The sequence below is a fragment of the Macaca nemestrina genome, chromosome 7 (assembly GCF_043159975.1).
Source record: "Macaca nemestrina isolate mMacNem1 chromosome 7, mMacNem.hap1, whole genome shotgun sequence".
In the NCBI taxonomy this organism is placed as follows: Eukaryota; Metazoa; Chordata; class Mammalia; order Primates; family Cercopithecidae; genus Macaca; species Macaca nemestrina.
This window is the reverse complement of record NC_092131.1, coordinates 50,188,785-50,203,610: the sequence shown is the minus strand read 5'-3', so window position 1 is coordinate 50,203,610 and position 14,826 is coordinate 50,188,785. Positions and strand designations below refer to the sequence as shown.

Below are 14,826 nucleotides of genomic sequence, written 5' to 3'. Positions count from 1 at the left end.
TTTAAATTATTTCCATCTTCTAGATATTACCATTAAATTTTGCATACATTATTATGAAATGAAAAAATAGGCCGGGCGCGGTGGCTCAAGCCTGTAATCCCAGCACTTTGGGAGGCCGAGACGGGCGGATCACGAGGTCAGGAGATCGAGACCATCCTGGCTAACACGGTGAAACCCCGTCTCTACTAAAAAATACAAAAAACTAGCCGGGCGAGGTGGCGGGCGCCTGTAGTCCCAGCTACTCGGGAGGCTGAGGCAGGAGAATGGCGTAAACCCGGGAGGCGGAGCTTGCAGTGAGCTGAGATCTGGCCACTGCACTCCAGCCTGGGCAGCAGAGCGAGACTCCGTCTCAAAAAAAAAAAAAAAAAAAAAAGAAAAAATAGACAAAACTCAGTGGAATTATTTTATAGCCTGTATTTGTGAAGTAAATTTCCAATGTAATAAACTGCATGAAAATGTTTGGTGCATATGTGCATTTGGGGGATAGGTGAGTAGTTCATAGATCAGATTTTCAAAGATTTCTGTATCTCCAACATGTTAAACATAGAAATGCTGGAAACCACTGTTATACACTATAAAACAATCTCTAAACTAGTATGCAATTATGATGTCAAGTCAAACATCAATTTAATCCTTAGTCACCTTGAGAACTAGCAGTTAAATTTTCAAATGTGATCTGATCCAAGCCCTAAAATGTGTGCTAGTAAGTTCCTATAAAATTGAACTTTTCAAGTTTAATGCATTAAAAGCCTACCTGAGAGACATGACAAGTAAATGCAATCTGGTACTCTGGATTGAGTCTTAGAACAGAATGAGAACCCTAATCGAAAAACTGGTGAAATCCAAATAAAATCTAGAGTTTAATTAATTATAATGCACCAGTGTTGGTTTCTTCACTTTTGACAAATGTACCATGCTAATGAAAAATGTTAACTAGGTGAGGAAGCTGAGCGAGGGGTTATAGGAACTCTCTGTATTATCACTGCAACTTTTCTGAAAAATTTAAAAATATTCTAAATAAAAATATTATCTTGGAAAAAAGTCTGTTTGACATTTTCAACAGGGCTTAATCACTCATCCAGCCAATTTTATGGAGTGCCCAGGCACTGTTCTTTGTGCTGGTCATACAGTGTTGAACAAAATAGATCCATCCCTACCTATTCTTAGGGATGTAAAAATCTAATGGGCAGAAAAGCATTAAACAGTCACAAAAGTGAACATAAATTGCACTAGCTGCTTGTGGTAAGTGCTATAAAGAAAAAGTACATGAGATGATAGAGGCGCAAAGCTGGAAAGGGCTCTCAGAGGTGGTGGCACTTAATATGAGACCTGAGGAATGTTGAGGGGCCAGACAGGTCACACCACCAGGAAGATGGGAGAGTTTGTTCATCATCTTAGACAAATGAAAGAGCCTGGAACAGGAACCAGTAAAACCAAAACATAATAAGATCATGAAAGTGTGGTGGCAGCTAAAGAACCAGACCTTGTAAGATCTTGTAAGCTGCGTTCAGAGTTTTATAGTTTTCCAAAGAGATACAGGAGGCCACTAACGACTTTAACCAGAGGAATGGCATGATCCAATGAATGCTTCTGAAAGATTATCATGGCTGCTACACAGATGTGGACTAGAAAAGAACAAGACAAGCAGCTCCAGCTTCAAGCACTCACAATTTTCAAAAAGTTCTCAACTTCTAAGCACCTTTGTTCTAAAAAGTCTGTGGGAATAAGAATGTCACTTTAGATGCAGTACTGCTTCTTCAGACCCTGTCACCATAACTCCAGCAGGGAAGCTGTTGCCTCCGTAGCCTCCAGCCCACTGGATTTGGATCTGTCCTCTAGAATGCCTATAACTGAACATGGGTTTCAACAAAAACACAAAATAGATACCAAAGGCACATGACTTGGAGTTTAGTAAGATATTAGCAGGAAAAGCCTGCAGGCTCTAATGGCCTTAGGGATCTCTGCTTCACAAGGCATAAAGAATTCTTATTATGTCTGGTTTTCAGTACCATGAAACCATTATTGACACCTCACTAGTGCCATCTTGGCATTAGCCTAGGTCTAAATAGAACAAATCTCAGACTGCAGGATAGTGTAATGTTCAAACTGTTTAAATATACCATGTTAAATGTCATCCTCAATTACTGTACATTGAATCTGAAAGACCTGGTGTATTGCCCTATCTGACCTAGAAAAAGAACTATGTCTTCCAAACCTGATGTAACCAGTGGCACGTCAATGAAGCTTAAGTAGTCGGCAGTGCTAGATGGGCACTCTTAAACAGAATTCTAAACAGACACATGGATTTTCTGTTTCTAGGATTATACAGTATCTATAAGTTCATTAAATATTATCTAGATTCACTCTAAGGGCTCTCAGGACCAGAAGAAAGAAAAGATGGAATCTTGATTGAAGCCTATAATTTGATATAAAAATGCAATATTCTGTGAACCAAATAGCTATTAAGTTAACTGTCCAACCAATTACTCTGTTTCTCTAAACTATCATCTCTTCCCTCATACAGCCAATAGGGTTACAGGAGAGGGCCTCTGGCAGCCATGATTGGGAAACTTGACCCTGCCCCAAACCACCACCATCAATAGGGTCAAGAGTGTGCATGTCACATAAATTGGGCCAAAATGTCTCTTTCCCCAGGAATCTGGATTTAGAAGTAAGAGATTCTCGCTCAATCTGTCTGCTCTCTTGAATAGAGGACATGTAAACACTGGAACTGCTGGCAGTAGCTATTTTTGACCATTTGGACAAGGAAATAGAGAAAGTCAGCCTGAAGCAAGAGACGAGAATGGGGAGCATGTGCCAGAGAAAAAGAGATGAAAGACAGAGGAAGAAGGCTTCCTGTTTTCCCCACAGCCCTTCAGGACCTGATTTCAGCCTACATCATCTTATCCCTCCCCTTCAAACCCATGAGAGACTCCCCGGTGTCTTTTCAACAGCTCCCATTTTGCTTAAGCCAGTTCAAGTGGAGTCTCGTGACTAGAAACCAAACAAACCATCACTAATACTCCACATCTTTCCATTTTACTTAGTCTCAAATGGCATAGAACCAGCTTGCCAAATTCTGTAAGCCAAGATCTTTGAAAGGAGAATCCAATTCCAGCCTCTCAAAGCAGATAAATGAAAATAAATGAAAAATGCTTATCCTGAAATGTTAGGTGGGAAAAAAAGCAGGACACAAAATTGTATTATAACTAAACTACAGTTTATATTTCTCAATAAATCAAGAAGTGAAGTCCTGTATGCCTTAGGAAAGCTGGAAAGGAATAAACCAAAATAATAGTACTTGTGTTAGGGTAACAAGATCATTTCCATTTTTCTTTATATTTCTCTGTGTCTTGAAGTAGTTAAATGCTTTATACTTTTTAAAAAGTATAACTCCAAAGACTATGTAGAAACATGTAAATATGTTTGTAACATAATGATATATTTTTCAAAGAAGAACATAAAATAGGCTGTCTGTTACATTTGTGGCTACATACATAGCGAAAAAAGAACTGTCTCTTTAACACTCCATGTATGAAAGGAACAATGCTACTTCCAATGGACTATTCCCAAATTAACCCTTAGCCTTCAGTTCCTCCCCACCTGTTTGCCCTCACTATCCCATCTTTACCCCATCCTACCCAAGCTATCCATGTTCAGCTGAGATTCCACCTTTCCCTGCTACCTCTCTCCCAACTTCACCCTTCTTTGGTGCCTGAGTACCTGCATGCATCTGCAGACATGTAGACCCATTCTGTCACTCATGGCTGTCAATATGCCTCATCTCTTTTGGTTCAGCCCATTTGGAATCACCTCATCACAGATGGCTTCCAGCCCATTTTAAATAAGCTATCCCAAGAGGCAATCCAGGTAGAACCACCCCTTTCTGTTTTAGCACCAGACAAGCCAGAAATTGGTAAAGAGTAGAAAGTAACAACCAAAAATAAAAGCCATTGTGAACTTGGACAATTTATACTTGTGTTTAAATTGCTGTAGCATAATTTTTAATAACAACAATTTAAAATACAATTATGGGTATGACCAGAAAATGACTTACCATTTACTTACAAGCAAAACGTGAGCATGGTTCTTTGAAGTCATAAAACTGATTCTGTTCATTTCCTCATAATTATAATAGCTTCCATACATTGAACTGGATGTTGTTCCAGACACTCAATTAATATTATCTTACATAATCCTCCCAACTACCTGTGAGGCAACTATTATCATTCCCATTTTACAGGAACAAAACTGTTGATCTGAGAGGAGGTTAAAGAAACTATCATCAGAGTAAACAGGCAACTGACAGCATGGGAGAAGATTTTTGCAATCTATCCACATGACAAAGGGCTAATATCCAGAATCCACAAAGAACTTAAACAAATTTACAAGAAAAAACAAACAACCCCATCAAAAAGTGGGCAAAGGATATGAACAGACACTTCTCAAAAGAAGACATTTATGTAGCCAACAAACATATGAAAAAATGCTCACCATCACTGGTCATCAGAGAAATGCAAATCAAAACCACAATGAGATACCATCTCACACCAGTTGGAATGGCGATCATTAAAAAGTGAGGAAACAACGGATGCTGGAGAGGATGTGGAGAAATAGGAATGCTTTCACACTGTTGGTGGGACAGTGTGGTCATTCCTCAAGGATCTAGAACTAGAAATACCATTTAACCTAGCAATCCCATTATTGGGTATATACCCAAAGGATTATAAGTCATTCTACTATAAAGACACATGCACATGTATGTTTATTGCAGCACTACTCACATTAGCAAAGACTTGGAACCAACCCAAATGTCCATCAATGATAGACTGGATTAAGAAAATGTGGCACATATACACCATGGAATACTATGCAGCCATCAAAAAGGATGAGTTCATGTCCTTTGCAGGGACATGGATGAAGCTGGAAACTATCATTCTCAGCAAACTATCACAAGAACAGAAAACCAAACACTGCATGTTCTCACTTATAAGTGAGAGTTGAACAATGAGAACACATGGACACAGGGCAGGGAACATCACAACCCAGGGACTGTTGGGGGATGGGGGGCTAGGGGAGGGATAGCATTAGGAGAAATACCTAATGTAGGTAATGGGTTGATGGGTGCAGCAAACCACCATGACACATGTATAGCTATGTAACAAAATTGCACATTCTGCACATGTACCCCAGAACTTAAAGTATATTTTTAAAAATGGCTAGCAAGTAGCATAGCAGGAGTATAGACCTAGGTATTTCTATTGCCAAAGTTTGTGGTCTTTGCATTAGAACTTGTAGCCACAAACCAGGTCTTAGATACGTTTTCAAAATAAAGTACATCTAAAATGTAGTGTTAAATCCAAGTATTAGCTAGTGGAAGTAGTATTTTGCATTACAAACATCCAGTTTATATGTAAATTTATATTTTAAATGCAAAATACACATCAGAATAAACACTGTAAAAACTACCACACTATCTAACATCAATAGCATATACAATGATATTTAGTATTAACATAGATCTTATATGTTCTAATTTAAAACTATATTACAAAATACTTCTCAAAACCACATATTAATGGTACTTATTTGTTACTATTTACAAAACACTTCCTCTCATACATAAAGAAGCACAAATCTTACTCTCAGGATATAAACAGAAAGTGAATAAGGAAAGATATTTATTGCATTTATTTCACTAGTAATAGAGAATTTCATAACTTGTTCCAGTTAAAGTGAATAAGAGTTATACAGTATTAATATTGTACCAGGAAGATCAATACTAACAACTTCAAAAGAAGAAAGAGGAGAAATCACATTTTCTTTCTTATGATTTAGTAACTTTATTCTACTCTGTGGTTTTTAAAAAATTGCCTTTTCCTTGGCCAGGCACCGTGGCTCATGACTGCTATCCCAGCACTTTGGGAGGCCGAGGCAGGTGGATCACCTGAGGTCAGGAGTTTCAGACCAGCTTGGCCAATATGGTGAAACCCTGTCTCTACTAAAAAATACAAAAAATTAGCTGGGCATTGTGGTGCATGCCTGTAATCCCAGTTACTCGGGAGGTGGAGACAGGAGAATCACTTGAACCCAGGAGGCAGAGGTTGCAGTGAGCCAAGATCATGCCATTGAACTCCAGACTGGGCAACACAGCAAGACTCCATCTCAAAAAAAAAATGCCTTTACCCCATTGCAGCACAGAAAATCTTAAGAAGGAAGTAAGGACGCAGAAATGCAGAAGTTACAACCAGGCAGGTAAAATGATCATAAAACACCATTTAGTGTATTCTCATTCTTTAAAGTACATTTATTTGATTCACTCATTGCTGGTAATTTTTTTCTTTTTCTCTAATCACTACTACCATCATGTACTCTTTCTTTTTCTGTGTGAAAATAATTAGCTCTCTAATTTCTTCAAATGGAACTAAATATTTCATTCGTTAGCACAATAAACTTTATTGAGCAACAGAATATACTACTTTGCCTCAGATAAAATAAATAAAGATAAATCCCCAGCTCTCCCCAAGCTCTATGGGTGAGATAGCTTTGTGCAAAGCAAAAAGCCCAAAATAGTGTGTTAAATGCTGGAGCAGAGGTGAATACACAGCATTACAGGAGCACAGAAGGAGGATTAGCCAGCCTGGGGCATTTGGGAAGCTTTACAGAGGACAGCACATTTAAACTGCCCTTCTGAAGATAAATAGGAGCTTTCTGCAGGGTGATGAAGGAGACAGAGAGGGAGCACTGGGGCCAAAGTGCAATAAAGCACTGAGAAGCAAAAGAGCATGGGCACAATAATGTCATTAAAACAATGAGCTGCATGATGAGAGTATGATCACAGTGTCAGAGTGTGCGAAGACCCTATGGGATATAAGATCAAAAAGAAAAGGTGGGCAAATGCAGTAGCTCACACCTGTCATCCCAGTGCTTTGGGAGGCCGAGGTGGGAGGATCACTTGAAGCCAGGAGTTTGAGACCAGCCTGGGCAACCTAGCAAAACCTGGTGTCTACAAAAAATAATAATTAATTAATTAATTAGCTGAGTGTGATGGTGCCCACCTGTAGTCCTACTCAGGAGGCTGAGGTGGGAGGATGGCTTGGGCCCAGGAGTTTGAGGCTGCAGTAAGCTATAATTGCACCACTGCACTACCAGCCTGGGTAACAGAGTAAGACCCTATCTCTTAAAAAGGAAGGGGGCTTGGGGACAGAAAGAGAACGAGAGAGAGCGAGAGAGAGAGAGAGAGCAAGAGAAATAAAAGAAAAAGTTGGACTAAAAATAAACTAGTGATACTTCACCAACTAGTGATTGGTGAAGTAGATTAAAGTGCTTGCATATATGGAAGACTACATGCATAACACGAAAATTTAAGTTATTACAAACAATATAGACCAACGAGATAAATGTTCAGTACAAAATAAAAGCCACTTGCTGTGTCCATGGGCATAAAAAAGACTGAAAGGATATATACGAAAATGTTAACACTAATACCTCTGGTAGTGGAATTATGAGTAATTTTGTTTTAATCTCTCGTTGCTCTCTGCCTTCCAGATTTTCTGCATTAAGCATATATTAGGCAATTAGAGGATTGTGGTGTAAGGGGGAGAAATGTGTGCTAAAATAGAACAATATAAGCTGGGTTCAGATTGTGGCATGCTAAGTAATTTGAACTTCATTTCACAGAAAGTGAAAAATTACTTCACATATTTGATCAGGGGTGTGAGATGAACAGATCTGCACTGTGGAGAAGTAAATATTTTTAAGGTGTGTATGCTGGATTGGAAGGACTTGAGGCTGGGCAAAAGATGTGATGGAAGAAGGCAGTGACTGCAGGACTAGAAAGCACATTATCTGGGGTAGAACGTATAGGATTCATTAACTGATTACAGGGCAAGGGGAAAGGGCAGAAGTTGAGGATAATTCGAAGTTTCTGGCTTGGGCAATTGGTTGGATATAGACATTAGAAGCTGAAATGCATAATAAGGAGGAAAAGGCACATTTTAAGGACAGAATGATGATTTTGGTTTTATGTGTGACATGCCTGGAGGACATTCAGGTAGAATACACCAAGGAATTTTGAAATATGGGTGTGGGTTCAGAAAAAGTGGACCTAGAAATACAGATACACCAAAGATGGTAATGCCGTGGGATTAAAGGAGCTCACTCAGGGAAAGCAGACAGTGAGAGGACACAGATGAAGCTAGAACCTTGGGAAATGCTAAGTCATGGCAGTCATCCAAGCACCCAGAGAACCAAGAAAGCCAGAAGTGGGTAGAGTTCTTTCTGAAGTAGGGATGATACCAGAGCTGGTGTTAAAGTAAAAGAGAAAATATTTACTACAAATTGCAGCTCCCAATAGACAACGATCATAGAAACTGATCACTAATGGGGGATAGCAAAAACAAAAGGCCAACAGGTACAAAGGCACAGAACAAAGAGAGGCAACTGTTTACCAAAGGTAGGTGAAGACAGGTGAAGTAAATATACTCCTTTACTGATACCTTTCCAGGGAAGGTGGGAGTGTTTTGAAAGCTGTCAAAGCTGACCTACTGCATGACTGTTCTAAAACAGTGATTTCAACTCTCTTTTTCACAAACAAAAAAACCAATGTCCACAGAGTGGTGTCCCAGGTCTCAGAGCCAGTTGCTGGCAGGTTTAAGGATATGATCAATTTCCAAACCATTAGGGTTTAATTCAACCATACATCAACGCACTGTTTCCCTATACAAACACACAAAAAAGAATACTCACCCCAAAAATATCAATAATGGAATACAATAAAACATGAATGAATTTATCCTTTTATTTGACTTATGGAAATGAATTAAATTTCTTACAGTATAAAACTCACCACCTCCTACCTTTCCAGCCAACTTCCACTAGTCTTTGATTCTACTGAGACCTCTAATTCATGGAACCTACCATCTGTTCCCTGTTCCTAATTACCTAGATTTCCTCTTCTCTGCTTACCAGGTTTAAATTCCGTGATCAACCATTTTAATAACACAACTATCTTGTATACAACTCTCTTGTCCCTATTTTTAAATATACATTGGATAATCTGCAACTCTGGTTATATACTTATCATTACTTGTTCCACGCCTTTGCTGTGTTAATGAATGAGCCAACATACTGGCTGATCTCACTTTAACTTTGTGACCAAAAACTTTAAATGGATCCTTAAGGCTACCAGACAACCTGAGCACACTTCTCCAGTCCATTCACTCTCCCTATTTAACTGTTCGCACCTTCTCTTTCCTCCAGCCTCTATCACATCCTCCACCATCCTCATTCTCATTTGGTGACTCTCTCTTCCTACTTGGAGAAGACTGCAGCAACCAGAAGAGAACCTCAAAAGACTCCCACCATCTCAGTTATACACTTTCCCAAACCTGCCCCACACAACTTACCCTATATCCATGTTCCTATCTAAGGCAATGTCCCTTCTCTTGTGCACTAGTTTCCATACACTATCTCTCCAACTTCATTAATTTTTCTTTCTCTATTGAATCATTCTCATTTGCATGCAAACATGCTCTTATTTCTCTAATCTTTAAAGAAAGAAAAACTTTCTTGAGCCTGCTTCCTCCATTTCTTCTCTCCCCTTTGCACAAAAATCCTTGCAGAGTCATCTATACTCACAGTTTCCAGTTTCCAATTCTTCCCTCTAACTCTCTCTTATACACATTCTAATCCATTTTACCTATCCTTATGTGCTCTTGTCAACATTCTTGTCAAGATCACCCATGACCTTCAATTGTCAAATTCAGTCGGTCTTCATTTTACTTGACCTTTCAATAGCATTGGACTCAGCTAATCTCTTCCCCTTGAAACTCTTTTTTTACTGGCTTCCAGTGTATCACATGTTCCTGGTTTCCCTCCTATCTCCCTGGATGCTCCTTCTTGGTATCCTTTAATGGGTTTCTTCTTCTCCTGAACCTCTTAATGTCAGAGTGTCTCAACATTCAATCCTGCCTCTTCTCTTCTCTATATGCATTCGTTCCTTGGAGGTCTCATCTAGTCTTAGGCCTTAAATACCACCCAAGTACTGGCAAATCCTTAATTTATATCTCCAATCAGACATCTACTCTGAACTGTAAGCTTACTCTACATCTCCAATTACATTTAGCATCTCTAAAATGTTATCCTTATCCCCTGACAATCCACTCCCCCACCCCTTTCCAAAGCTTCTCTACCTTAAAACCTTCCACATTTCAGCTGATGGCAACCCAAACTTAGTCAAACCAGAAAAGATGCAGTCATTTTTTACTCCTCTCTTTCTTACAGATACAATATCCAATCTATCAGGGTACCCTATTGGCTCTAATTTCAAATATATGCAGACTCTGACCACCTTTCTCTTCCTCTACTGCTACCACTCTGGTTCAAGCCACCATCATGTCTCACCTAAGTTATCACAATAACATACTAATTAGATGTTTTCACCCTGTCCCAGTACAGCAGTGAGACTGATCTTTGTGTAAGATAAGTCAAGTCACATCACTCTTCTCTCAAAACTCTTCAAATGCTCATTTCATTCAGAATACAAGTCAAAGGATTGACAATGACCTCTAAGACCCTCCTTTACCTGCATTCCTGGATCCTCAGTGACTTCATCTCCAACCACTTTCCCAATTGTTCACTGCACTTCAGCCATGCAGGCCTCCCTGCTGTTTTTCCAGCATGCCAGTTGCACTCTACCTCAGAGCTTTACGCTAGCTGTTCCCACTGCCCAGAATGTCTTCTTCTGGATGTCCATATGGCTAACTCCCTGACATCCTTCAGGTCTTTGCTCAATTGTTACTTCCTCAATGAGGACTTCCCTGATGAGCCTATTTAAAATTGTGACAATCTCTACCCCTAGAATATCTTATCCTTTTTATCCTGTTGTAACTTTTCAAAAGGCGCTTATCACCTTGAAATGTACTAAATAATTTATGTACTTGTTTATTTGTTTATTGTCTTGTTTCCTCCCACTAGAACTTAAGTTCTTAAAAGGAAAATACTTTCGTCTGTTTTGCTCATTGATGTACTCCTGACACATAGGCGGTGCTCAATTAACACTTGTTGAATGAATGAATCTATTCCCTACCTAAGTAACCACACTACGCATTAATCATCTTTTTAAAAAAAATGTTTAAATAAATATAGAAACAGTGTCTCACTACATTGGTCAAGTTGGTCTTGAACTCCTGACCTCAAGAATTCCTCCTGCCTTGGCCTACCAAAGTGCTGGGATTACAGACATGAGCCACTGCACCCACCTTTAATCATCTTTGTATCCAGATTTCTTGTTTATATTTACTCAATAACTGTTCATTAATTGAAGAGTATAGATAAAACAAATGCCCTATTGCCCATTAAAGTACCTTCATTTCTCTGAATTCTAATATATTTCTTTTTTTGCATCAGCGCGACTACTAGAATTTTTTCTGGACAAGGTACAAGCAAACAGCAGGATGCATTAACAGAAGGCTTGATCTTCAGTGCATTTTCTTAGATGTAAGTCCCCATCTATCTCCAAAAACATAAATGGCATAGATATCTAGAGATTGTCCCTCATATATGATCAGACAGAAAATGAGAAAGTCACCTTGCTTTCACATATTATATGTTCATCACTGTAGCCTTTTTTTAAGTATATTTTTCCAGACTTCCCGTAAGCTGTTGCTCATTCTCTGTAATAGCCAAATCAATTGACCATATTGTACTGGTTTGCTTCAGTGTTTGTTTACTAGTTGAAGCCTGCATTAGGACAGGATTATTTCATGGTGCTCGGTTCCCTGGCCCTCCTCCAGCTTTCTCCTCTCTCAATCTCTCACTGTGCAAAATAGCAATCTTTCTCTACTTCCAAAAGCATGAGCATCCTGAGATTTATCTGACTATCACTTAATTCTCTCTTCTTGTGAGATTCTCTGCTTTCACTCTTTTAACTCTATGGTCTAAACTTAGGTAGGTAAGTGCCCATCACAAATAACCATGCCAAGTTAATCTTTATCCCTTTTGGCTTCCAGTTATAGCCTTGGCCAGTGCTCTTCCCTGTTTTTGTCCTGTTATTGTATTGCAAATGAAGCATGTGCAGCTATTTGAGCAAGTGCAAAAATATAATATGAACATGTCCTTATCTAAAATGTCACTTTTTCAGTATTCTTTTTGGGTTGTTCATTGTTAGCCAAAGTCCCATTGTCATAAAAATTACAATAATAAACTACCCTGAGTCTTTTAATTTCACACACAGCTTCTACATTCTCTAAGCCACTAGAATCCCATGGTTCCTAATTAAAATATTCAAAGGTGAAAGTCAAGTAATTTCCACAAGGTATATTAGTTCCTTTACTTATGTTTCCAGGGTTAAAAAAGAAATCCTTTGCCAATAAAAAAGGAGAAGTTTTTGAGTGTATAGTACAGGGATTTCAAAGAGCATTCCACAGTGTGTTATTTTCTTTCCAGAAAATTCTAACACTTTATAATTACTTTTGTATGGAAAATGAATAATTTAAGTCCCTAATGCTAAAAACAGCTAGAGAGAAACCATCCAAATCAGATAGGCATTTCCTGAAACCAAATGAAATATCGAACTAGAAAATATCTGTGTGAGAACAGCCCACGGAACAAAGCTCTTGAATTATTATTCAATAGAGAGGAAGCATGGTAGGGGAGAAAGTTACATGAAAAAATGGTGTTTTCTTGTCTTTGTGCCAGAATTTTTGGGGTCCCACGCTTCATAGAAACTGTAATGTTGATTGCACCCCAAATGTCACAGAAAAATACGAATCAGAAATGCTTCTAGGAGCTTCCAAGCTTCTGACAAAAATAATGGCAAAAACATCAATTAAGCTCCATCTGTTGCGACAGAAATGCATTGATAAAGAGAAAAGCAAAAGCCCACCTGCATAGAAACTAAACCGCAGATACTCCTCCAATTTGGAGAAAAATGAGCTGCACTTCAGTCGCTAGCAGAACTAATCCCAGCAAATATAGCTAGTGGGTTTGTGTACTGGGGGAGGGGGACTGCAAGCAGAGCACACCTCATCGCCCTCCCACCAAAACTGGTCCAGAAACGTGAAAGCATCCACGCCGCATGACCTCGCTTAGCTGGAAGAAAGCAGTGGCCGCGACGTGCGGGTGGCCCTGTCTCTTCCCCTTCTCAGACCACCGCCCCCTCCCCCCCCCCCCGCGCCAAGCCCCTAGTCTTCCGCACGGGTCTCTGACTGCAAGCTCTGGGGCTGGAAGACCTGAGCAGGTTCTTTTCGCTGCCCAGGGTGAAGAACCTCCTAAAGATGTTGTAACCAGAGTAACTCCCGCGCTGGCAGCGTCTCAACAGCCCGGAGTGAACGAGCTGACCCCACCAGCGCCGGGACCCACGTCTGGGTCGGCCGCCCCCGCCAGCCCCACCCCGGAGCCTCCTCAGCCTGAGTCCCCAGCGCCCCGCACGCAGTAGGGTCTTTCCGGGCGTGTAGCCCGTAGGGCTGACTTTCCGCTAAGTGAACAGCCATGTTAGCCTCCTCTGGGCGTAAATCCACCAGGGTGAGCCGGCCGACGGCAGTCAGGAGCGCTCACCCGGTCCCCTCCGCACCTCCCCGCAAGGCTACGACTGTTTCCAAACTCCTGGGCGCACCCAGCTGGGTCCCTTGCCCTCTCACGGTTCAGCACCGAGGACAGCGGACATACTTTTCTCCCCCAGGGTCCGCGCCGCCGGGAAGGCGGCTTTGACAGCGCCTGCAGGGCTGCAGGTGTCCGGACCGCGCGCCCGCCCGTCCGCATCCCCGCGGCACCCCTGCGTGCCCACCTCCCTTCCCCGCCTCGCGCAGGGCAGCCCCGCGGCGTCTTACTTTTCTGGCTGGAGTAACCTGGGTAATAGCCATAGTAGCCGGTGATCCGCAGGATCCGGTCCTCGATAGTGGCCACCCCATTGGGGGCCGCCTTGACATCCATAGAGAGCGCGGGGCGGCGGCCCCGGGTGCCGCGGGGCGAAGAGCGCAGCGCGGGGCCCCGGAGCTGGTGCAGGTGCCGCCGCCGCTGGTGCTGATGTTGCAGCTCGTGCTCCCGCGCCCGGGCTCTGACTCCACCGCCCGGCGCAGCACTGGCTCCGCATCACAGCGGCGGCGGCGGCGGCGGCGGCGGTGGCGGCGGCGGCGACCGAGAGGCCCCCACTCGGGCCGGCCTCTCTGTCAGCCTGGCAGCTCTCCCGCGCGCCACCCGGAGCACTGCTGCCCGAATAGCGCCCCCTCACCTCCGACGCCCACCGTGGCCGGGGGCGGGTGTGGGCGCCCCACCTGGTCACCAGCTTTCATCATTAACCCTTGCGCGCTCCTTCCCGAAGAGTAGACAACCCAACCCCACCTGATGAAAGGGATGTTTGGTCTGGGGAGTGCGGGAAGAGAAGAGAAGGTGACGGTGGCCAGGGGCTCAGAGAGGGGTGTTCGGGGTGGGAGAAACCCGAGAGGTACTCATAGCTGTCAATGCGAGGAATTAACGCTGTCGCTCAGGGAGAAGACACTTCTGGGGCTCCCCGGGACTCGGGCCATGCTTGGCGTCTACACCACGTCTGGTCTGCTGATATACAAGCATTTCCCGCCGGTGTTAGTTAGTCCTTGCAACTTGTCTAGAAAACTGGGAATCTTTTTTTATGAAATAACAAGAAAATTAGTTCCTGGCAGGTGGTATATGAAGTGATTATCCAGGTTTTGCAGACGGAAAGACTCATAAGTGTTCAAGCCCTCAAGTCTGACTGTCCATACGGACCTTCCATCCTGCCACTGAAAAATGTCAAAGGCTTGGAAGACTCAGCTGCACACAGCACGCTTATTTTACCAATTCCAAATGCTC

General features: G+C 41.9%; 1 protein-coding gene across 2 annotated transcripts in view; it reads right to left on the bottom strand.

Annotated features, from left to right (window-relative positions):
* Positions 1 to 14,218, bottom strand: part of LOC105473610 (solute carrier family 35 member F4) — a 288,352-nt gene extending 274,134 nt beyond the window's left edge. For both annotated transcript variants that reach the window (XM_011727467.3, XM_011727468.3), the window contains exon 1: positions 13,830 to 14,218. In XM_011727467.3, the coding sequence (XP_011725769.1) occupies positions 13,830 to 13,932 (103 nt within the window). In that variant the 5' untranslated portion in view covers positions 13,933 to 14,218. The remainder of the gene's footprint in view (positions 1 to 13,829) is intronic.
* Positions 14,219 to 14,826: the final 608 nt, after the last annotated feature.